General features: G+C 31.4%; 1 protein-coding gene across 1 annotated transcript in view; it reads left to right on the top strand.

The window, feature by feature from the left end:
- The first annotated feature begins 5,716 nt into the window (after positions 1 to 5,716).
- Positions 5,717 to 24,467, top strand: part of LOC139524646 (G surface protein, allelic form 156-like) — a 45,620-nt gene continuing 26,869 nt past the window's right edge. The window contains exons 1-5 of the mRNA XM_071319601.1: positions 5,717 to 5,867; positions 21,094 to 21,157; positions 21,990 to 22,115; positions 22,942 to 23,088; positions 23,703 to 23,849. Coding sequence (XP_071175702.1) covers positions 5,862 to 5,867; positions 21,094 to 21,157; positions 21,990 to 22,115; positions 22,942 to 23,088; positions 23,703 to 23,849 — 490 coding nt within the window. The 5' untranslated portion in view covers positions 5,717 to 5,861. The remainder of the gene's footprint in view (positions 5,868 to 21,093; positions 21,158 to 21,989; positions 22,116 to 22,941; positions 23,089 to 23,702; positions 23,850 to 24,467) is intronic.

Below are 24,467 nucleotides of genomic sequence, written 5' to 3'. Positions count from 1 at the left end.
TAACACGTTAAGCAAGTATGATAAATGCTAGAACTCAAAATGATAGCAGAAAGCAAATTTATATACTTTATTCATAGTCTTTGTATCACATGTTCAAGGTACAGAAAAGGAATTTATAGTAAATTATAACAAATACAGTTATTCATAGTAAATGTATGTAAGTATGTACAGAAATATATCCGTAGTGACCGCCGTTGATAATAAACCATAGGCGGATCCCATGGGGGACCTGGAGGCCCTGCCCCGCATTTCGTTGAAAAAAATGGTTGATTATATGGGGAATCACTGAAGCATGAGAGGAACGCCCCCCTTTTTTAGGTCAGTCAGTGCCCCCCCCCCCCCCCCCCTCCCTTATGAAAAGTTCTGGATCCGCCACTGTAAACTAATTGATAGTAAATAGCAAATATTATTCATTTTCGTTTTCCTCCCAAAATAACCCAAACTGAAACACGTTAATCAAGGATGATACATGCTAGAACTCAAAATGACAGCAGAAAGCAAATTTATATACTTTATTCATAAATGTTCAAAGTACAGAAAAACACAAACCGGAAGTCTAATCTGACTTAAAGTTTTGTCCAATGACGGGAAAATATCCGGACGCATTCTTTTTCGTTTTTATCCCAAAATAACCCCAACTGAATGATCATAAGTATGGATGACAAATGCGACTATACATGTTACCTATAGGACACAGAGGCATGATGATTAATTTATTGTGGAAGGAGGAGAAGCGACACCCAAAATGAGGTCTTCTCGTTTAATAGTATAGATGTCCAGTGGACATACACATCACAACATCAAGGCAGACTAAATTGGAAGCAAGTTAACTCGTACCACCGAAAACTCGTACCACGTTAACTCGTACCAAAAAAGTTAACTCGTACCAACGTAAACTCGTACCACTGGGAAGTCGTACCATTAAAAATATATTAAAAAATATGAATGTTTTAAATTTTTTTTGTAAACTTATTAATAAAAATAAAGTTGAATTACTTGACTTTTATACTGGATTTAATAAAACTTCCGGTTACTGGTTCCAAAATTCCTTTGGATCATGTCCGTTGATCATCGGGAACAGTTAGATTTTAAATGTGTAAACGTTTGATGTCGGTAGTGGAATATAAAATCCGGAAAATAGCAGTGCGTGCACTATATAATGCTATATATATATGGGAGTGAGGTACAGCTCCAAGCTCTGTCATTTATTAAATAAAATAAAGTATTTTACATAACCTAAATCAATGTTTGAAAAATATTGTTAAAACATTTTCTATTAAATATTTTTTTGTAAATGTATTCATAATATTATTTTAGAATGTTGTTAAAATATAAGCAACAAAATGTTTTATAAAGTCATTTTCTCAATATTAAATGCGAAACGTTTTTAAAATGTTTTGGGGTAAATGTATTCATAATATTATTTTAAAATGTTGTCAAAATATTAGCAACAAAATGTTTTATAAATTCATTTTCTCAATATTAAAAGCGTAACGTTTTCAAAATGTTTTCATCAAATATTATGAAGAAATGTTGTTAAAATATCTCAAAGGCATGTTATTTAAACATTTCATGAAACATTTTTAGAAAATATTTTTAAAACATCGGAGTGATATTGTTAAGAATGTTCTACTTATATACTTTTAAAATGTTTTTCAGAGGTAGAAACTACATATCTTTTGAACATTTATAAAACATTCATACAAAATATCTTAAAAAATATTATCGAAAACATTTTTATGAAGATTCTTACATCATTGTAAAAATATTTTCAAAAAATGTTTTAAATAAATGTTTTAAAAATAAAAGAAAAAATATTCACATAACATCACGAAAATATTTGTTTGACAACGTTTTGATAAGACATTTATACAACCTTATAAAAATGTTTTGAAAATGTTTTGTGCTACCTGGGTTACTATTGCTCATGTTAATTTCAGGGAATTATACATCAGTATAGTAAATATTCTTAATTATCAGTTCCAATTATTATTGTATAAGTAAGCATGGGATTATTTTGCATATCGTGCTGCTGGTATCCACCGCAGCCGAAAAACCCGCTGCTGGTATCCACCGCAGCCGAAACAATGTTGCAGGTATCCACCGCATCCTATAGTTAATAGTTTATTTTTAGAATAATGTTTCAAAATATTTATTATAATGTTACATGTTTTATATGTTGTCATGTAGTTTTAGCAATTATATAATGGAAGTAGTATGGCTTGTTTTCTATTAGTCTAGATAATAAATATATATACCACTATATGCTATATTATGATGTTTGTCGTCTTTAGATATACTGTGAGGTTAAGAAGGGATCGGAATAAATATAGACAATAGCTTTTACTGATTGTCATTTAGAGAACATTTGTGCTTATACAGTCATATAGATTTAACATTTGGGTTGTCGTAATTTGTCTATGGTTAGTCGTTTTCAACTCACTTATACTAGAAAATATGATTGTATAAACTCTTTCAACATGCCGTTCGACTATAAATTACTAATTGTTTGTATCAGCAAGCTACATGTAATTTCAATAATATGTTCTTTTCAGGATAGAATGCTTTGTATTAACTTTACTCTGTCTGTCTCATATTTGTTTTATTTCAACTTTAAAATTCATTGTGAGACATTGTTTTGTCGGAAATTAGAAGATGTACCTTTTAACGGTAGATAAATGATAACGAAGAGATTTTCAGATCATAAGTCGACGACAAACTGCCAATGTCATAGAATACAAATGAAAAAAGATCAAAAGATAAACAACAGTTTACAATACACAACATAGAAATATAAAGACTGAGCAACAATTTGAATCTAAATTGTATTAATGGTTTCATTTAAGTGGTTGTTGATTAAAACGTACTGAGGTTACTTTTATTTAAACAAATCGAAATTTTATGTAAATGGTACGAATCTTTGACGTTATGCTATTTCGTGATGGGTGTTATCATGTGGAAGGTTTTTTTTCAAACTCTTTGAAACTCTCCTACTAATACTCGGCAGTATACGTATGCTACTGTTTTGTTAGTCACACGAAGGGCACAACATACATTGTAGACAATGACAGACACTTTCTTACCTGAACTTGTACTAAACATGAGGTCTACGAAGCTCATAAAACAGAAAACTGAAAGTACTGACATTCGTTTCTGAAATATTCAATGTATTAAACTTTTATTATCTTTTACTTAAGTATGAAATGCTTTTGAAGTCATATTGGTGACCTTCTGCTGTTGTCTGTTCTATGATCGGGTTGTTGTCTCTTTGACACATTCTCCATTTCAATTCTCAATTTTATGTTCACTTAATCATGGATTTAAATAATTATTTCCCATTCATAGATTAAGAAAGAAACTAAAGTTCTAACTGTCTAAAGCAACTTTGACCTCAGATGACGATTGGTAGTTCTTTTTGGGTTCCGTGTTGTCATATAGCTTCTAAAGATTATGTGTAATTGTATGCCATCTTTGCCTTCAAATGTATAGGTCTGAGCGTTCTTGGTGAATGTTGACTCATACAAGCGCTTTGGACAAACGACATTTATAAAGTGTTATCTTAATTTTGTGAAATAAACAATAATAAATACGAATAAAATTATATGGATAATGCAATAATAGCAATACAACCTATCTTGTTCATATTTCAGAATAAACAACTGTTGAAATGACAGAAAATCATTTTAAGTTTAATATTTGTGAATGATATATGTTCTTTGTGTATCTTCAGGTTGCAAATGTTTCGGCGAAATTGTAAATGAATAAAACACATAAGCTCATGCGTAAATGCAATTTACTGTAATATGTATCTATTGAATATTAAATGTAGGATTGATCAAATTATTTCCGCGTGTTTAATAAAAGAAAAGCATAATTATTTTTTAATATCAGGAATTATACATTAATATTTGGTGTTCAATTTCAACATACACCTGCGAAAACATATTCTTCGCAAAGACCTTAACTCACCATTATGTGTTAGGTACTTCCAGTCACTTCAAAAACCAAATAATATGTAGCCGATTTTCAAACCAATGAGTATACTATATATTTATATATACAAGTGCATATTTCCCGAAGTACTAAAAGCAAAGGACAGTCATAATAACCATCGTCTATTGAAATTCAAACCTTTAAGCAATCACCTATAGTACTCGTTCCATGGCCTTATTGTAAATAAATTAAAAGAGAATTCATAGGGCGTGTATCATTGATGCTTTCCCATAGGTATCATTACTTGTCAGTTCTATAATGTTTATTATATTGTCCATATAAATTCGTCCTTACGACAGACTATGTATACTTTTTAGTGTTCCCATGGTCATGTTATCTGTAATAGATTCTGACATTTAAGTATATGTGTATGAAAGTAACTGATGTCTCAATTTTTTAATTTATTTTTTCACTTATCAACTGCAAATAAAGCAATCTAAAGACGAATTATGTATATGTAATAAGTTTAAATATATGTTGATTATAGGAGAAGGAGAGAAAAATAAATGTATTGATATTGAAATCCCACTCATGTTAGATTTAAAGTTTACGTATTAACATAATTTAAATATCCTCGTCCCCCAAATGTAAATAACTGTATAAAAATAAAAGTATAATGGATGATTAGAATTTGTTAATTTAGTATTGAACAAATGAATAAACGTGGAATGAATCATTAAGTTTCAATGTTGATAATATATTTGTGAGATTTTCAATTGGTGTATCGAAAAAAATATCATGAAAAAATTATAACCGTGGTGAAACATTGTCATTGGATCCTGTAAAATCTGGTTTAGAATCGTGACTATAAGAGAATACAATTCATCTTTAAAATCTGTGAGAAAATCCATGTTGTTTATTGACAGGCTGAAAATAAATCAGAAAAAAATATGTTTATCAAAACATTTCAATAATAGTTTGCCCTGAAGAAAAGAATAATTGTTGTGTCACTAAAAAGATCGGCTGACTAGGCAAACCTGCTTTTAAAACGAATGTAACGACATGCCTTTGCACATTATTACGCTTATATTTTTAAGTTTTCTGTTCGAATCTAAAATCTTGGGCACCATGATATTTTTTCCCTCAAAGGTCGTGACACTAAAAAAAATATTCTCAGCATAAATCTTATTAGCAAGATTGGCGTAATTCATGCACCATCCTGGATTACTACTTAGAAATCTGAGAAATGGGTTCATCGTTCTATCATGAAAAACCAATGTGCATTTTATGATCGCATAAATAGTTTAAATTCGAATTTGACAATTTACGTCATTGAAGAAATCTACCTAAAAGGGTCGACTGTTCAAGCAAATCTGCATTTAAAACAAATATAATGACTAGCTCTTGAACATTGTTACGCTTTTATTTCTGAGTTTTCCGTGCAAATCTAAAATCGTGAGCACTTTGATATTTTTCCCAAAAAAGGTCGTGATTGACACAAAAAAAAATTCTCATCTGGTTGGAGTTCGTACAAAAATGTATTGCATAAAATATATTGTCCAGAACGCAGAATAGTTGTTAAAAAATGAAAAGATACTCTAAAAGATCTTATAAAAGTATTTCATATGTTTATCTTTCTTAAATATAAGTCATTTTAGCAAACTTCGCGTAATTCATGTACTATTTCAAGGATATTGGTTTACTAGATATAATATAATTGATTGAAATTACATTACTGATTTTTTTTAAACTGTAAACAGCGGGTAACAGCTTTCTTCTCTTTGTCTAAATGATTTTCTCGACGAAGATGTGTCATTAAACACACAATTAATACACTGATGACATGTACAAGTTGTGGTATATTTTATGTAGTAAACTAAAGTTTGTTAGCTTATTATAAGGATTCGGATTATTTACTAGAAATTGACATGATGGTGAGTTTGAATTTAAGAAAAAAATATATTAATTGATGGTTGTTTCAGAATAGTCGACGAGATTCAGGGTGGGGCTTTCGACTAACACAGTCGTTCAGGAATAATTACAAACGAGTAAACTCTTGAACTAGTTCGCTTCATTAAAATCTATTGAACAACAACAACAATAATAATAACAACAACAGGAAAAAATAATATAGAAAAGGGTTGTGTCCATACAAACATGTTCAACCTCGCTATATTTTTGCGTTTGCCATTTATCAAATGACGAGTTTAGCACAGTGTCAATCATGGTATACAGATATAACATTAAGTTGTCTTTGGCATTGCCACATAATACATTCTGATCAATCTGAATATGCTTGTAATACTTGCCACTGACTGTTAAATATCTGTCAATCAACCGGACATTTCTCATATATAAAAAGACTTTGTTTTTAAATTTATTTGCTATGATCACATAATAGAACACCTTACTACACTGCGCATTAGATGTAAATCGGTGATGTTCAGTCTTATATATTTCATTGACTTTTGATAACAGAAAACATCACTTGTGAATATTCATACCGCTTCGTCTACAACCATTCCATGTAAACATGTACTAACATTAATACTTAACACAAGTTGGTTTGATTGTATTAGAGACGTTACGGGGTCCACCCGGAAGACTAAACAAAAACCAATGAGAATTCCAATGGCATAATTAAAAAAGATAGAAACATAACAACAGTGTCACACAACGACCAACACAACAACAGACATTTTTTCAAAACATGTCACTGAACTCATGAAAACAATGTATCAAATCTCGATGAATATGAGAAAAAGATCCATGTAATATTGAGAAAAACATATAATGATGGTGTTGCCGTTTTTTATCTCGGGAGTGGCTAAAATAATTTCAACCCATAAGTTCAACATAAGAACACTCTTACGGGCACCTTGAAAAGTGTCATACAACAATGCTGACACTACATTTCAGATTTTGAAGGTTGATTCTGCTGAATTCACTTGACATACACTTTCAAAGAAAACTTGACCTTCTCACTTAGGCATGACATCTAGATCATGATTTTATGCTGCTGATGAACATGAATGTGCAAAAAATATTAAACGTTAATCAAACACCTATCAATCAACTTGTTTTGTACATCAACGTTCTTTATAAGCAGACAATATTGATATTGATGGTAGAAGTAGCATACTATGAAATCCGAATTCAGAGTAAAATCATGAAAGTTAGGTCATGGTAAACCTATAATTGTTATTATTCTGTATTCTATAAGAACAAAATAGATGATGCATTGCCAAACGATGACTATCACATTAATCCAAATAAACAATTTAAGTGAATGATAGCAAACGTGGTAGATAGAGAGACAAAAGGGTTTAATTCAATCCAATCAAAACTTAGAACACTGATTGACATACCCCGATCCCATTGCATAGACATTTATTTATATGTCGATTGAAAACATGAATATTTTGTGAAATACGAATGAAAATTGTCCTATTGGGTTACTAAATTGATCTACAACACACATTTCTGTTACTAGTATATAAGATAGATTTGAAGCAACATCTAGATTTTAATCAAAATAGGATAATACATAGAAAATATATCTTTAACATTATTACTGTAACTTTTCTAGACAATAAAAACGTTACTGCAGATGGATATAACTGTTATTATTATTTGTAATTGACTCGTCGTGCATTTCTCTTTTGTATGCTTATTCAATTATATCTATAAAAAGATATCTATAAAAAGTTTGGTTCATTGTATATGAGATGCAGCTGTTATTCTATAATACATTTGTTCTTATTTTTTTCTTTTCTTTATTGCAGTTTATTGTTAACATTTTTTATGTTATTCTCAATAGTTCAATTTTGGGATGTTAGGTAAAATATATTGCATGTACAATCCAATCCAGAGGTGGTGCCCTATACATAAGGAGTGAAATGCAAAATTCTTAAGAGATAAAACATACAATGTTATTTACATAGTTTTGACCGTGACTAAAGTTTCTCAAATACGACACGAACTACATTGTATAGCCAAAAGTAGAAGTCCTGTTTTCGCTTTGGTGAAGAAATCCATATCACATGAACACAGTTTTTGGAAAATGACGCAGTCATTGTTCCATAACTGCCGACCTGATTTCTCTGCCTACCGCGCTTGGTTTCGTATTTACTAATTTCAATACAAACTGGAATGTGCTTGTGTTCCTTATCATTATGCATGAGCATTGTGTAGTAATCAGCCAGGAACCAGTTTACAAACTAACTGGTTTCTGTTTGTATTCCACTACAGTCAAACAAAGTGTTGTAGTTTGACAGGAACCAGTCCAGAATTTTGTAAACTACAAAACGTAATCGGTTATTATCATTCCGTTTTGGTGTTTCATACCGACTTATATGGTTTGAATAAGCTTAAGACCCTTCAAACATTAATGTGATAGGTATATTAAAGACTGTTTTACAAAAGGATGAAACTGTTTTGCTTTAAAAGTCGTACTATAGTGATATATGTTATGTACGGATTTCCACTCTCACCGGTTAATTTCTTCTTTTACACGTGCTTTTGAAACTTCCTGTTTAAACAGAATACAGAATTAAACATCGCAAGTTTTAAAATTGTTTTTTGAGTGAATTAAACTTATTTTAACAATCACGAAGCGTTCGGGAATCATTTCAAGCAGTTTCTTCTTCTCTTTGATGATGGAAAATAGGTTTTCTCAAGAAAATACCGCAAACGATCGCAGAGGAATTGAAACGTACAAGTCAAGTCGGCACCTGGTTAAATTGGCTTCAAGTCAAATCGGCACCTATTTGACGTCAATTCGGCTTCCAATAATATTTATTATAATATTTTCTATTCAATTAATTAATAACTGTTACCAAGTACATAGTGAATATTAGGTAAACAACGAAACCAAAGTGAATATGTTGTTGTGTATAAAAGTAAACAACGAAGCTATTGTTTTAACCATTAGACAATTATTAAAATTAAATGGAAAACTATGAGTCCCTTTCAATAAATCAAACTTTCATGCCAAATAATTAGCAAATTTAAGGTGGGTTTTTTTTCAGTAATGTTTAAACAGCATTAAACAAACAATCCTGTAAAAGACTCAACTGGTTAAATAATGCATAAAAATATCCAATATCTCATGTATTAGTCCAAATAATAATGACGTCTGACAAGGCTATTTTATTTTTTTCTGGGACGCCTTCCTAAGACGTTCGTAGGAAGGCTTCCTAAGAAGGCGTCCCAGAAAAAAATTAACATAGCCTTGTGGTCATAGGAAGGTGTCCCAGAATAAAATTTAAAAAGCCTTGCCAGACGTAATAATTATTTTGACTACTCATATATATCATTAAAAATACACCAAAAAAATCATGTAGTTGAGAAAAATAAATACATACAAAATGTACATGAACATCCAAAAAAGTGAAAGTTAGTATTAACTCTTTTTGCTTTAAAAATTTACAACTGCATTTAAGTATTGAATGCTTTTTTTTTGTAAATTCATTGAGGTGTAAAAGCGTTGACCGAAGTACTTTTTGTATGAAGCGCGTAAGCGTAAGCGCTACATTCTAAAAATGTGCAAACGGTCAATGCTTTTGCAACCCTATGAGGTTACAAAAAGAAACATTCAATACTTATAATTACTTTTTTTTAGCTAGGATCATGAAAACACGAATTTTATAACTTTTTTATTCAATTCATCTGTGCACTTTATTGTGGGACCACGTGTTATCATGAATGAAAAGTTTTATTGAGTGATGCAATTGCTTGAGGAATAACATGTGATGTGCAGTTAGTATTATAATGAAACATATATCAAATGTAATTATAACAAAATACATTACGTTGTAAGAGTTATCTCCCCAAACACTGTTTTTCTTGTGGCCACCTCTCCTTCGTAACCGTAAAAGATTTTATTTTACCAAATTGCTCGTTACATATTAAGGATAAGAATATTCGTTTGAACCATAGCTCTATGGGGACTCCATATGAGAGTTATTCCCCCTTTTTCATTTGATTCAAGCGATATGCATTTTCAACTGGTAAACCATAACTGATAGAGACCTAGGGTCTTCATGAGGTCATTGGTACTTAAAATGAAAATGAGGTCAATGTCAAAGGTCAAGGTCATATTATAAATTTTGATTTTGGCTTATTTTCACTTCTTTTCAAATACCGTATGACATTTTGACAAATAATTTTACATGTCCTTACTTGTATATTTTGGTTGAAAGGCTGCGCATACAATAAAAGGGAGTTTTTGTCCTTCTTACATTTAAAATTACGCGTCAAGTGGTAGTACTCATTAACCAAACATATTAAAGACCTAGGATATTTTGATTCAAGGTCCATGGTTTGTGACCTTGAAATTGAGGTCAAGGTCATAGGTTAATAGGACGTCATAAAGCCATAAGAAACTAACATTTTAAACTGATTTTTCATATTTCAATATAAAAATAGATCTTTTCTAGTGGAAAGACTTCAATTGTTCTCTGAACAATTTGTTTTTAATTTACTTCATATTTTGTGGGAGAAGGGGGTTCAGACTATGTGGTATCAGGTCTGTTTGCGCCCAATACACTTTCGCACCTCGCACGTTCACACCCAAGGTCCGTTCGCACTCTACTCATTCACGCCCAATTTTAATTCAAATTCAAGTTGAATAATTGGAAAATCATGATTGTTGTTTTAAATTGCTTTGGTGTAAATACTGAATGTATTTATAGCTTGGTATGAGTAAAACATTGAAGATTTTAAAGGAAAACACAAAAGATAATTGTTTTTAAGCCCTTTGATCTGAAACAATAAAATATAGGAACCAAAATATACATGTAGCAATCCACTATTATAACCAAAACATGATAAAATTAAACACACAGAAAAAAAATTAGTCAGAATCTCACTTCATTATGAAAGAGGTCAATGAAACAAAGTATAGCAATACACTGACCAAAACATGATTAAGAGTTATTCAACGCTAAATAAAACGTTGACAAAATACCACTTTATTTAGAAAGGATTATTATTATCTTTAACAATACGCTATCCAAAACATGATTAAGATTTATTCAACACAAAAAAAAATGCTGTCTCACTTTATTTTGAGACAATGACAACAATTATACTTATAAGAAAACACTTGCTTACAGAGTTATTAAACACAAAACCAATTAAGATTAGTTACGAACATGTAGGGTGTGAAAGTGAAAGGGGGCGAACATGAGTTGGCGCAAACGTGAATGGGCGCGAACGGACCTGGATTCAGCCTATGTACCAGTGAGAAATATAGAAGCCTTTCTACGGTATTTATTTGTACAATTCAGGTAGTCTTGACCTATTCATTTGTCTTAAAAAAAACCCAGCCAGTTGGCACCTTCACTTCACACACACACATATACGAATATCAATTATATGCTTACGAGACATGTTGCATTGTTAAACTAATTACGGTATGTGAAAATCAAGACTTGCATAAAAACTATCCCAATATTAGAGACAGTGGCGTCATTTTTCTTCAGAGCTTTCAGCTCTTTGATTTTTCAAGTGAGCACTTGGATTGTTGGTTTTGATAGGATTTGAAATTCATTACAATGGTTCATAGATTCTAGGTGTAAGCTGTGTTAAGTATTATTTGCAAAATATCCTTTCTTTAATACTTTAGTTAACCAATCTCTATCGTTATTTATTTGATTGTTTTGACGTTGATGTTCCTTTAGCACCGTCTTACGGTGTATATCTATTCCAAGTTGTTCGTTATTCCCGTGTTTGTTGTGACGTTTAGATTTTAATGAGCGTAATCTGTAATCTGTAATGTAATAGGAAGAAGGCGCTACCTAAAATGCCGGCTTTATACTAAGCTTACGACATTGTCCTATATATTGATTGGTTGTTGGTTGTTTAAAATCCAGTGGCAAATATTTTATGCATGTTCAGAACGAATGTCCTATGCTACATTAACATATTGTTTATGTCTAAAATAAAATTATAAGTTCAGATGGAAAATGTTTAGGAAACGATCATTGAACTTGAAAAGGTAGGAGGGGTTATGGTATTTTTCCGAAAAAAATATTCTGATACCAAATTGATGAATAAAAAATCTGTTCAAGCATAAAACAAAAAAATATATTGAATCCAGATCTTCACCAAAAATGATTTTATCTTTCAGATATGCAAAATGAATTTAACTTTTATATATCTAAAAACATTTAAACTTCCCAAACCGCACAGGTAAGTCTGTACACAGTAGTTTTTTAGGTGATAATAAGGCCGTATTTGCCAATTTGTTATGTTAAACCTTAATACTGGTGTTAAATTTTGACTAAATAATTTTAAGTGATAGCGCTGAAAGGCTTCTGTGAAGTTGCTAACATGAGAATACCCAAATTGCACCTATGTTGTCAGTTTTTTCCACAAACTTTTTTTTATGTACCAGACAAAAGTTCATTCTGTGCTTATTTTGTAGCCTATCCTTGTTTACAATATAGTTACACCAATTTAATTTTGAGTCCATGTAGAGTCATTGAAAAATGGGTTTGAAATTACCTCCAAACAATCCATGATACTGTAATGAGGTCAGTACCCAAATTCCATACATCATTCATTACATGTATGGTTAATTTCAAATCCTTAAAACTGGAATATAAACAGATGTTTTGTTTTATTTCTTCAATTATTTCGAACAATTTGACATTATTCCATGCTCCAACTATTATTTTTTGAAGAAAAGGATGCTGGTAACAAATTAAATTTGCTCATTTTAAAAAGATGATAATTAGATAACTTCACATGGTGAAAGAAAACTTGTAAGATTTTTGCAGGTTTTTTTTGCTGAATAGGTGCAATTTGTTTACTGAGTACAATATTGGTACGGTGATGTTATATAACTATAAGTGTGTATTGCTAAATAGGTTGAAATGCGAACCTGATAGTGATATAGTGATAAAGTACTTGGTAGAGTGAAAATGTTTGGATCAGGTTTAAACTGCCTCATAAAATATGCAGAGGACTGCTGCAGCTTTAATTTTAAAGGATGTAGCCCACATACTTCCAAGTAACATGCCCTGTATATACCTATCAAAGTCATGGTATTCTCATGGGTTATCATAATAACTCCATCTTTCCACAAAATCCAATTTTGAACAATATGGGAGCATACAATATATATACAGTACTAAATGTACTACTCAGACTCAAGTCTCCTTTATTGATTAAACTTAAAGAGAGAAAACAAAACAGTTTTCATCTCCTGGGACTGTATAAGGTAGATATCTGATATGTTACATAATCAATGAAAAGATTTGTTGAGAGTTTGCCGGAGGAAGTACACAATCAGAAGATTGTGAATTATTTGAATATTTTTGTTTGTTTTAAACTTTTGCTAGTTTTGAATTAGTCTGTAGGCTACCATAGGCGGATCCAGGGGAGCCCCCCCCCCCCTTTTTTTCGTGGGAAAAAAGTTGTTGATTATATAAGCACTGAAGCATGACTGGAGCTAGCGCCCCGCCACCGGGTCCCCTTGAAAAGTTCTAGATTCGACATTGGCTATATGAATATACCGTGACTCACATTCAAAAGTATACCACATTATCACTGTTCCTTGATGTGGGGAATAATGTGGCAGATGAACATAAGTAGGCATGGTCAACCAGTGCACCGGAGTTTACCCCCCATGCCGCATGGCCATTATAAAAAAAAAATCCGAAATGTATCCTGGACACAGCTGAAATATTGTACAGGATTGAGGGCTGTGAGGAGAAATACCAAGTTTTACTGCATGCATTGCAAGGACATGGAATAGACAATTTTGCAAAATTTTCTTGTTATAATTACTTGTTGAAAATTTTATTGTTAATTATTTAATTTTTGTTGATTTTTTTCAATACTTACCCTTTTAAATTAACTTTGAACAAAAAATGCGAAAATGCAATGTGTTTGGCCTAACCTGTGTGACGTTACAAGGTTGTACATCCGGTGGACGAACTTGAGGGGCGAAAGTAGAACAGGCATTGATTTCAAGTAAGTGTTAACTTTTGCATTTCCGTTATACTACGGTCTTCTGTTGATTCTTTTTCATGCCAAAGATTAGAATTTTATTGAATCTTTATTACTGCAAATTATCGGGAATATACGGGAAACGTATCTGAAAATGCACCGCGATATTCGTTAGGTGGACGAACTTTGGGGAGTGGAGGATATTGCTTGCAGAGGTTTTTTTTCTGTGTTCCCATGGCTGGACGGAACTTTTACGCTAAATATGTTATCGTTAATTATGATTTTGTGTCTTTTAAATGAAGTACCTGTGATTATTTAGGTAATTTGTTTTGACCTCACTGATAATCGAAAGTTGAAGCAGACGAAACATGGCGTCAGATGTTGTTGTCCTAGCTTCGGCAATTTCCGTGATACAATAAAATTTAAATAAGCTACACAAGTTACCAAAATTTCTGAATTCTTGTTTTTGTAAACAAATAAAAATTCATGTCGTAATTAAGATCGAAATTATTCCGATCTGTCCCGTTTTTTCAAGTTCGCGTTGGAACGTTTAATTCGGCCGCCATTAAAAAAAATAATCGTACGAGATTTAACGAGAGTGACGAAACTTTTCAGATGGGTCGTGTGGAGAGAGTTATCGTTCTTTATTTCAAAACGATGCTTCTACCATAAGTGAATTATTAAGTGAGAGATTACTTGGAACATTTGTTAAATTTTTCAATAGATACAAAATAATTGGTTTTGGAAGTTTGGCCGTACAACAATGGTTTTACACTAGTAATTTGTGTGTCCCGTTTGCTTTTCGTTGAGAGCCAATGCTCCGTGTTGAAAACTGTACTTTGGCCTATAATGGTTTACCTTTATAAATTGAATGGCACTCATATCACATCTTCTTATATCTAAAAAAAATTACTAACACTGTAATTTGATCTTTGAATATTGTTTGATTAGTATATAAATTGATTTTGTTATCAATAAAAGGGCCTCGGTGGCAGAGTGGTCTGGTGCGTAAAAGTAGCGTTAAAACACCCAAAATCATAATCAAATTGTTATCAATAAATCCAAGTCATACTAAATATAATTTACACGTATTCATATCCATGGCTCTACAATCTGTCAAACTAGTATCTTGACATTTTACATTCTCTGACTGTTAATGACGTCTTTCCCCTAACTCCACTGGATGCTTGAACTGATTACTGTTTTAGTTTTCTTCATCATTTTTTGTTTAACTTTTTTTTCCTTTCATTAAACTAGCTGTCAGTAACTGCGAGTACACTCAGATATGTTGTATTTGTCCTTTTTGTTTTGAGGACTGTATAAATTCCAAGCCACATCTAGACTGTTTTTGTTATGTTTTTGTTATTTTTTTTTTTTGTCGTGATTTGGTTTGTTCAAAATTACTAGGCTCTTATACATTTGTTGTGATTGAATTATGTCACATATTTAATTTAATGTTTGGTCTTTCAAAGCCGACTAAACGATATTAATTTTCTCTTTGTTGAAGGCTGTACGGTTTCAAGTATTTGCTTGTATCCATTTCTTTGGAATTTTGGGGATCGTTGTCTAATTGCAATCATACCACAACTACAAATGTATATTATGGACATCCCTAAATGTCCCATACTCTTTTCAATGTAAGTGTTCGTTTTGAATACCGATTGTTTAAAAAAAAAATAAGTATTATATTTAATAATCAAGGTACCTCACACAATTTCATTATATAACTTTATTTTGCTAATTTCAAAATTGATTTGTCTTAAACTTTGTTCGATCCATATTACAAATGTAAACTTTCGAAAGGTAGTTCTAAAATACTTCGTTTGATGTGTTTTTTATTTGCTTTTGCCATTTGATTAGGGACTTTACGATTGAATTTTCCTCGGAGTTCAGTATTTTTGTGATTTTATTTTTGATATGATACTGTAAGCAAATAGCTTTTAATTAGTTTTTTTTTCTAATATATAATATATTAAATGCTATCACATTATGCTCGCCAATATACAAAAGCACACAATAAACAACATAACATAGGATCTGGTCTGTCAGACGGATAAAACTCATATTCATGAAAATATTTCAACGCTTCAGGTGGCAAAGCGACAATAAATATTTTACAGCTTTACTCAAGAGTAACAAAATTGACTTTCGGGGTTCCTGTGAATTGCTCCAGAAGAGAAACAACGATAATATATAACGAAACGAACTGATGATTTTTCCATTTCTCATGCATATTTGAAATTAATTTATCATAATTTATTACAATTTTTTCAATGGTCATTATACATTGAAAATCTATCTTCCTTTAAGCAAAAAATAAAGGATATGTAATGTATACTTTTTGTATGAAAACTTTGTACTTTGTAATCTCACTGCACGATACATTATATCTAATGGCAAATTAAAAACTTTCTGTATCTAAAGATATCAATACTCATGCAATTATCATGATATATCAGTTAAAATCTCTTCTGTATTTTGTCGTTATTCATGTTTTATAAAACATAAAACTATTGATTTTGTGTACAGACAACATATGCTACATGTGGTATACAGCAGATACAGAAACGATTTCAGTTTAATCAATACATTTGTATATCAATAGTTTTGTTTAATCAGTCTGTTATATTTACAAAAAAAATATAGATCTACTTTATATGACAGACCTGGCGGGACAGATTGATTGATTGATTGTTTGTTGCTTATCGTTCGGGGGCAAATATTTCATGCATGTTCAGGACGATTGACCGAACAGACCTTATCTTTATTCAAATATCGAAATATCATTTTATGAATATGCCACAAGAAAAGAGAAAAAAAGATCATTGGAAAACGGCTTCAATAAATTGAAAGTGACACACATATTAGATAACGACTTCGTTTTATAACTGCTTCCATGACAAAATAAACAACGAGTATCAAAATACTAAATTCTTAAAAAAAAAAATTCTTTGCAGTTCGTTTTTAATACAATTCCGGCAATCATACCACAGCTTTTTATATAGATATATATAGTGTCTAAAAATAGCAACAATCAACATTCAATCTATCTAGGTGTGGATCAGTTTGTAAATAAACTAATGCAGTTACTAAATTAAATTATATAAGTGTCTAACTTAAAGAATGTTACTTTGACACACTAATGAGTGTTATAAAATTAGTTGTTATATTTTATATAATTATTCACGCAATATTTCGCTAAGGTGGCAGGTACCAGTTTTGGTGTACCAGAACATGTGTCCCACGCACATGTGTCCCACGCAGAAATTTTGTTATAGTTAAGTATTGAGGTATATAATTGCATCATGTGGACTGAAAAAATAAATGAATGTAAATTCTAGGCTATTGTACTACACAAGTAAGTAGTTGCATACACAGGTTGGGGATTTCCTTCACATATAGGTCCAATCAGATGTCAAAATTGTGGTCTCCTCACTTGACGGCATCCAATCAAAGTGGGGGAAAAATTCAGTTTTATGTAAACAAAAATATCTTGAGATTTTGATGGTAAGGATAGGTTCGGACAAGGCTCTAATTCACTGAATATCCTTTCTCTCTTGAATTTTGGCTAAAATTCTTGTCGGCTTTTAGCAGGATTTTGCAGGTGAGGATTAGATTGGTATCAGAGCATCACATTTTTTGCCTTATTTGCAATGCATTTATAAATTTTTAAATTTCCATGCTGGACAGACACCCAAATTTAAAGGTTTTCTATATATTAACATAAGCACGCACACATCTTAGTTCCTTGAAACCATACATTTTATTTGTATATAAGCTTGAATGAATTTTCAAGAAAATAAAATCATAAATCAATGAAATTCTAAAGATTTATTGTAAAATAACTGGTTTCTGCCACCTAAACAAATTAGCTTCATCGCGCGTGTGCATCTATCTAGGTGAAATCGGATGCATGACAAAAAAATATCTTTGTAGCTTGAGCTACACAAAGTTCGTGAAAAAGTTTAACAAATTGATTGATGGTCTATATAAAACATATTTTTGTCGTTTATTGTACATAACAATTTTTAAATCTTAACAAATAGTTGTTTTAGTTAAATAGAATGAAATTCATGATTTATTCCTTTGGTTTTGGGTAGAACTGTTTTTCGAATCCCAGCGAGGGAAGAACCTTAAATTTGCGAAAGCAAATTTACAGATGTAACATTGTTGGGTTGATGTTTAGACGAGTTGTATATGTATACATTATGTACACAGCCATGTATCACCATCATTGATGGCGATCCGATGGATAAATCTGTTGTAGAGTTGTTACTGACTCAGACGTACTTATACACCCTCAATTCTAATAAGTTAACTACTGTATTGGGTTTTTCACTTTGTTGAAAGGACGTACATGTACGGTTGCCTACATCTGCTTACAATCACTCAACTTTGTTGGATAGTTGTCTCATTAAAGGGAAAATTCGCGATTTTTTACTTATGGTTTAAATATGTTCATTATGACATAATATATATATTCACAAAGTTTTATCGCTATAATTGCAGTAATAAAGGAGAAATTCAATAATCAATGAAAAAATATTAACAACTTCCTGTAGGTCGTGACGTTTTCTCCTGGTTTTTGCATGCCGGGATTTAAAATACAATCATTAAAAGTTTTGGTTTTTAATCATATTTTAACGTAATCGTAAGCGCGTCGATGACTTCTGCTTTATCTTATAACCAGCCGATAATAAGAAGATAAAACGCACAGACGTGCAATTGTACATATTCATGAGATAGATTTTCTATGTTAAACGTATATATTCAAATTAAATTTTTTAGACAACACAAAAATTTATAAATTTATTTTTAATTAATGCATTTTCGGACTGATAAGGTGAACAAATTAAAGTACAATAATCTGTAAAGACAATATGTTGGTTTACTCTTATTGACCTTTTACTGTCTCTGCTATAACTAGGTTTATACGATGTTTGTATTCGCGGTTCTGTTTTTCAAAACTCGTAGATGGCTTGTTGAAAGGTAAATTGTTATTTGCACTTCGGTATCATGTTGCCAGGTGTGACTGTCTATTCGGATCAGTGGATTATAAAACAAGGGAGCATTTAATACACACATTTAAAATACATATTCAAGTTGGTGACAAATAAAAATAGATCGCCGTGGAATTATTTAATTATATTTGGTGCTATTATTTATTTGAATTCAAATAAATTAATTTACTAAGAAATAAACAATTTTCGGTTAAAGACGGGAAACTTAATCCATGTGTCAGAATGAAATGATATACACCTCTTATCCTTGATTTATGTCTCATAAAAAAGGGGAACTTAGAAATTAGAAATAGCTTTACCAAAGCATTTTGATTGTCTTTATTAGGCAAAAAAATGTACGAGAATACTTACATTTAGACTTTTGAAACCCATGTATTAATTTATATCTGAAACTATTTGAAGATAACTCTACCGAAGCGGAATATAATACGTACAAATAAAGAAAAACTACTGTTGTTTTTTAATCTTTGCACATTAATGATTAATTATTGTTATCAATAATATTGTTCATTTAATTACTTAATTAGTACCTAAAATATGTCTACCGCTTGGCATTAAAATCGGTGTGGTAGGAAACGATTGTTACATATAGATTATATTATTTGGATGAGGATTTGAGCTAGTCTATAAAAACACATTAATTAGTTAACATACATTCGAGACCAAATACAGTTGTTGTAATAAAACTTATATTTTATTCATGCATAACTGATATTGACGAAATTAAAATAGTTCGTCCCTAAATCGTTGTTCTTGAAACAATCATTATTAGTATACATGTAAGTTTCCTGACGTATAAGCGCCATTGAGGATGAGCTCCAGAGAAAGTAGACTAGTAGCGTTTTGTTAGTTTGTTTGTTGGGAAAGGAGAGGAAATGCAACCACTTGTACAGATAAACGACAGAATAACCATACAAGCATATATAGTCAACACAACCAGAAAGAGTTCCAACCGTTGGACGGGGAATATGAAGGCTTCCAAGAATGAACAAGTGACATGTCTAACTCTGAACAGTTAGAAAACGGACTATCGACATCGACCGCTTGTTCTTGATATAATAGAAACTGCATGCATATATACATGTACGTATACGTTTATGATAGTGATGAAATCTTGCGTCTGACAAAAACTAAATTCCTTCAATCATGGTTATATCTTGCCATACGTTTATATTGGTTCGTTAGGGGATTACTCAAAATCCTGTTTGTGAGATGTAGATTCATTTCAATACCGAAATTTCGTCTATATATTAAGATTCACAAGTTATAACACGGAGAAGCTCTGACGGTACATCACTCGTATTTTGTTTGGGTGTGAACCATCGATGTTAACAGCAATATTAAAGAATAAGATGATGATGGTAGAAAGAATTATGGGCGTCATGTGGCAAATATTACATGCATATCGGACCATGAGTTGTCAATCTGTATGAAAAGATTTCCAATACAACCATATTATTGAGAAGGAATGTTTACATGCTATACTCTCGTACTAGTATTACAGGGTTCTTGTGGCGTTCACCTTAGACACACATCTTTTTAACGATGTTTAAAAAAAAAAGACAGAACCAATTTAATGTCATATTTCCCTATTTTTTTAATATAACTAAAAGTCTTTTATCGGACAAGAATACCCCTATTTAGCGGACAAGCAATTTAATTTTATAATTAGTGTCCGTCCAGTGGCATATATAACAATTGTGATGACGAATTCCTTCCTTTGTTCGAAAACAATCTTATTGAAATATTAATCTGTGATTTTACTATGTCCACAACTTCGATGAACCAAAGCAAGTTATACATCGACATCAAAGCAACAAATTTTGTACAAAATGAAGAGTTACCTCCCCTTTTCAATGAATTTTCTGTGCTTTCTTTGTATTTTTTTTCTCTTTATTTTTGCAGTTAATAAAAAAAAACAAAATTCAACTTTGAATTTATGATATGAAATAGATGAAAAATTTTGAAAACAAAATATGTCATGTGCCATCCACTGCCGGGTTTTTCCATGGACACCCTCTTAAATTAATCTTCATCATAACATATATATATAGAAACTAGATCATGTAATACAAATAACGCAATCAAAACTATGATACAGTGCCCGTTTTTGACATGCACGAAACCATTATCTTTGCAAATGATTATTAGTATTGAGATTGTTATCTTAAAATTTCAGGTTAAGAAGTCAGTACAGTTGGTTATTTGTCTACTTAGCCTTTTAACTGTCGAGTTATGTTCAGGTATGGTGCTGGTGTTCATTGTTTTATCATATGTCAAATTCCAACCAAAGTTCATTAAAGAATATATGACAAGAAAAAGCTTTATTTCGTCCAATTATAACATGGAGGTCAAAAACTATCACCAATCTATCAAAACAACATACTTTAGATGTGCATAAGACACAAGTCTGTCAAATATTCGTAATTGGAATCATTTTAGTTGGCCATGGTTTTATACATTTGCTTTGACCTCTAAACTTTTTTTAATTGAGAAATCACTGCAAAAAGCTGCAAAAAGGGTTCAATTGGAGAATAGAATATCTTTCTTGCAATTATTTCTAAGTTATAGTAAGGTTTATTTGCATTTATGACTGCACCGTAACATCACAAATACATATCTGTTACAATTGGTTACCTTATGTTATCTCAATGACTATACATTGTTTTTACATGCATCAGTGTAAGTTGCTAAATGTTTAAAGAATGACATTTTTACTATAATAGCAGTGGTCGAACCTTTTCGTTTAAATTAGTCTTAAAAGTGATAGAAATACAAAATATCCTTCTTTAACATTTATTTATATATTTTGTAAACCACTAACATAAAAGTACTTAGAATATTTCCATTACTCTTTCTGTTATCCAATAAATGTGTATCTAAATTGAATCACGCTTTTGTAAATTGTAAATGAGACATTTTTTGATGTGGCAACTATCCTGCGGCATGTTAATGTATTCGTTGGTGCTATGTTATTTGATGTAAAACCTGTTTACTTCAGCAAAACAAACAGTTATTCTACTGCAAACTAACTCATAATTCCTTAAGTCATAATTTACTGTTAATTCATTATAGCTGCAAATGTCGATGAGACTTGTACCGGAAATACAGATTGCACGGTGGCCAACTCAGAATGTGTCAGTGGTTCATGTAAATGTGCTGGGACTCATTACAAATCTAGTGCAACTGTATGCACACCGAGTAAGTAAACATCCTCTTATAATACTTAAACCAGTAGCGAAGTCACGTGACATTGTCTTTCAGAGGTTTACTGCTACAAACTAACTACTGAACCTTTTGAACGGCCGAAGTGAATATCGGTTTTTGTTTGATTAAGTTGAACCTAATATTTACAGAATCAAAAGGCAGTAATTATTCAATTCCATATTCCCCGAAAAAAAAAAACGAAAAAAAAACTTACCAAACTTTGAACGACAATTATTTATGAAAACCAATGAAACTTCAAACATTTCATAATAATTTACACATAAGAGCATGCGAAGTTAAGCGTGGATAATATCCCCTTTCATCATGTGACTATCTGTAGTACTTTTGTTTTGTATTTCAATTGTCTTGAAAATGCATGCATCGGACATAGGTAGAAAAGAGGGGCTACAGATACCAGAGGAACACTCAAATTCATATATAAAACACTGACAACGCCATGGCTAAAAAAGAAAAAGGACAAACAGACAAACAATATTGTTCAAAACACATAAAAACATAGAAAAAATGAAGACTAAGCTACACGAATCCCACCAAAAACTAGAGGTGATCTCAGGTGCTCTGAAAGGGTAGGAAGATCCCAGAATTATTCTCATATGGTACAGTATTGTATTTTCTAAAAAAACGATTAGAACTGCACGTACAATGTATACAGCTCCAAGAATTCTGCAGTGTATGCAAACATTGAAAAAATATAAAAAACAAAAGCAAAAAACACATCTTTAACATATAGACCAGATGTTAAACTATTATATGTAGTTTCATCATGCTTAAGTTATCGCGTTGGCTGTTCGCATTATAGAGGTTGTATTAGAGGCTGCGTGTACACCTGGACCAACTGATCAATGTGTAGACGTTAACGCTGAATGTAAAGCAGACACTGACACTGCTAATAAATGTCTATGTAAAACAACTCATTACAAAGACAGCAGTGGAGCTTGTGCTGTCAGTATGTATACAAAATATCATACATTATAAAATAAGAAAAGATATTTTTTTAAATAATTTACGTCAATTATGATATAGAACTATTCAATGATAGTAATGATAGTTTTCTGTTTTCTACCAAAACGAAATTAGAATCCCAGTTGTGAACTTTTTATTTCGATGTAATACCTGTGTATTGAGTTTATATATTTATATACCTTGGATTAGCTGTCCCCAAGCTTACATTTCAAAGCATCATGATATCCCTCTTAGCTATTAAACCAAGAGTTCTAAGGTATTAAGTTGAAATCAACCATTCGGAAATTCAGTGAGTTGGTTGACCGTTATGCAATATCTGTTTCATAGATGACATCGGATTTGTTTGTACTTGCTATACGTATAGTTTCGGTCTCGTTCTTTAAATGAGACCTACCGAATGAAAGTTACTACTTGATTTGCACACCCATTACCAACAAGTGTTGAACAGAATCTGCTAACTCTCCCGGATCACTCCAGGGTTTTGGTTGACAGAGTTTCTGTATAAAATATAAATAAAATTAAAACAAATCATCTGCAACATAGACGAGATGTATAATGCTACATGTTCTTTTATTGTTTCTATTTTTGAATTTTTAGAGATTGCATTAGAAGCTGCCTGTACACCTGGACTAATTGACCAATGTGTAGACGTTAACGCTGAATGTAAAGCAGACACCAGCAATGCTAATAAGTGTTTATGTAAAACAACCCATTACAAACACAGCAACGGCGCATGCGTTGCCAGTATGTATACTAAACATCAAATACACTTCGGAATGTAAACGATGTAAAACAGCTCGAACATGTACATATCTTTATATAATTTGATATATATTCAAATATCCCTAGGTTGAGTTTGCAAATGAAATTCTAAGAATAATTATCGCCTTTTTCTCCACTTTAAGGTGGTACCTCACACTACAGAGAGGTAACTTTTTAAAATTAGCTAAAACGTTTTAATTACCTTGTGTTGATAAGGGAATATGAAGCTTCAAAATGATCAAAATAAGTGTTTTTCAAATTGCTATATAACCAGTGTAATTTTTCTGATAAAACGGTTAGTTCAAATTTTTTGAAAATTAATTTTTTCGTCAAAGGATCAAAGTAAATACTTTAACAAAATTTTATGAAAATTAAACGAGCCAAATTATTTTTAGTGAAGGTGTTTTGTACCACCTTAAGAAAAGCAAAATTGTGATGGAAATACAGAAAACACTTTACATTTTTGTAAATGAATCATTTTTTTTAAAGATATATCTAATGGAACTGCATTTGTACTCTGGTCAAGACAGTGAATCTGTATAAAATCAAATCAAAATAAATTATCTGCAACAAAGACGAGTTGTATAATGCTGCATGTTC

Source organism: Mytilus edulis, chromosome 5, assembly GCF_963676685.1.
Source record: "Mytilus edulis chromosome 5, xbMytEdul2.2, whole genome shotgun sequence".
NCBI lineage: Eukaryota > Metazoa > Mollusca > Bivalvia > Mytilida > Mytilidae > Mytilus > Mytilus edulis.
This window is presented reverse-complemented; position numbering and strand designations above follow the sequence as displayed.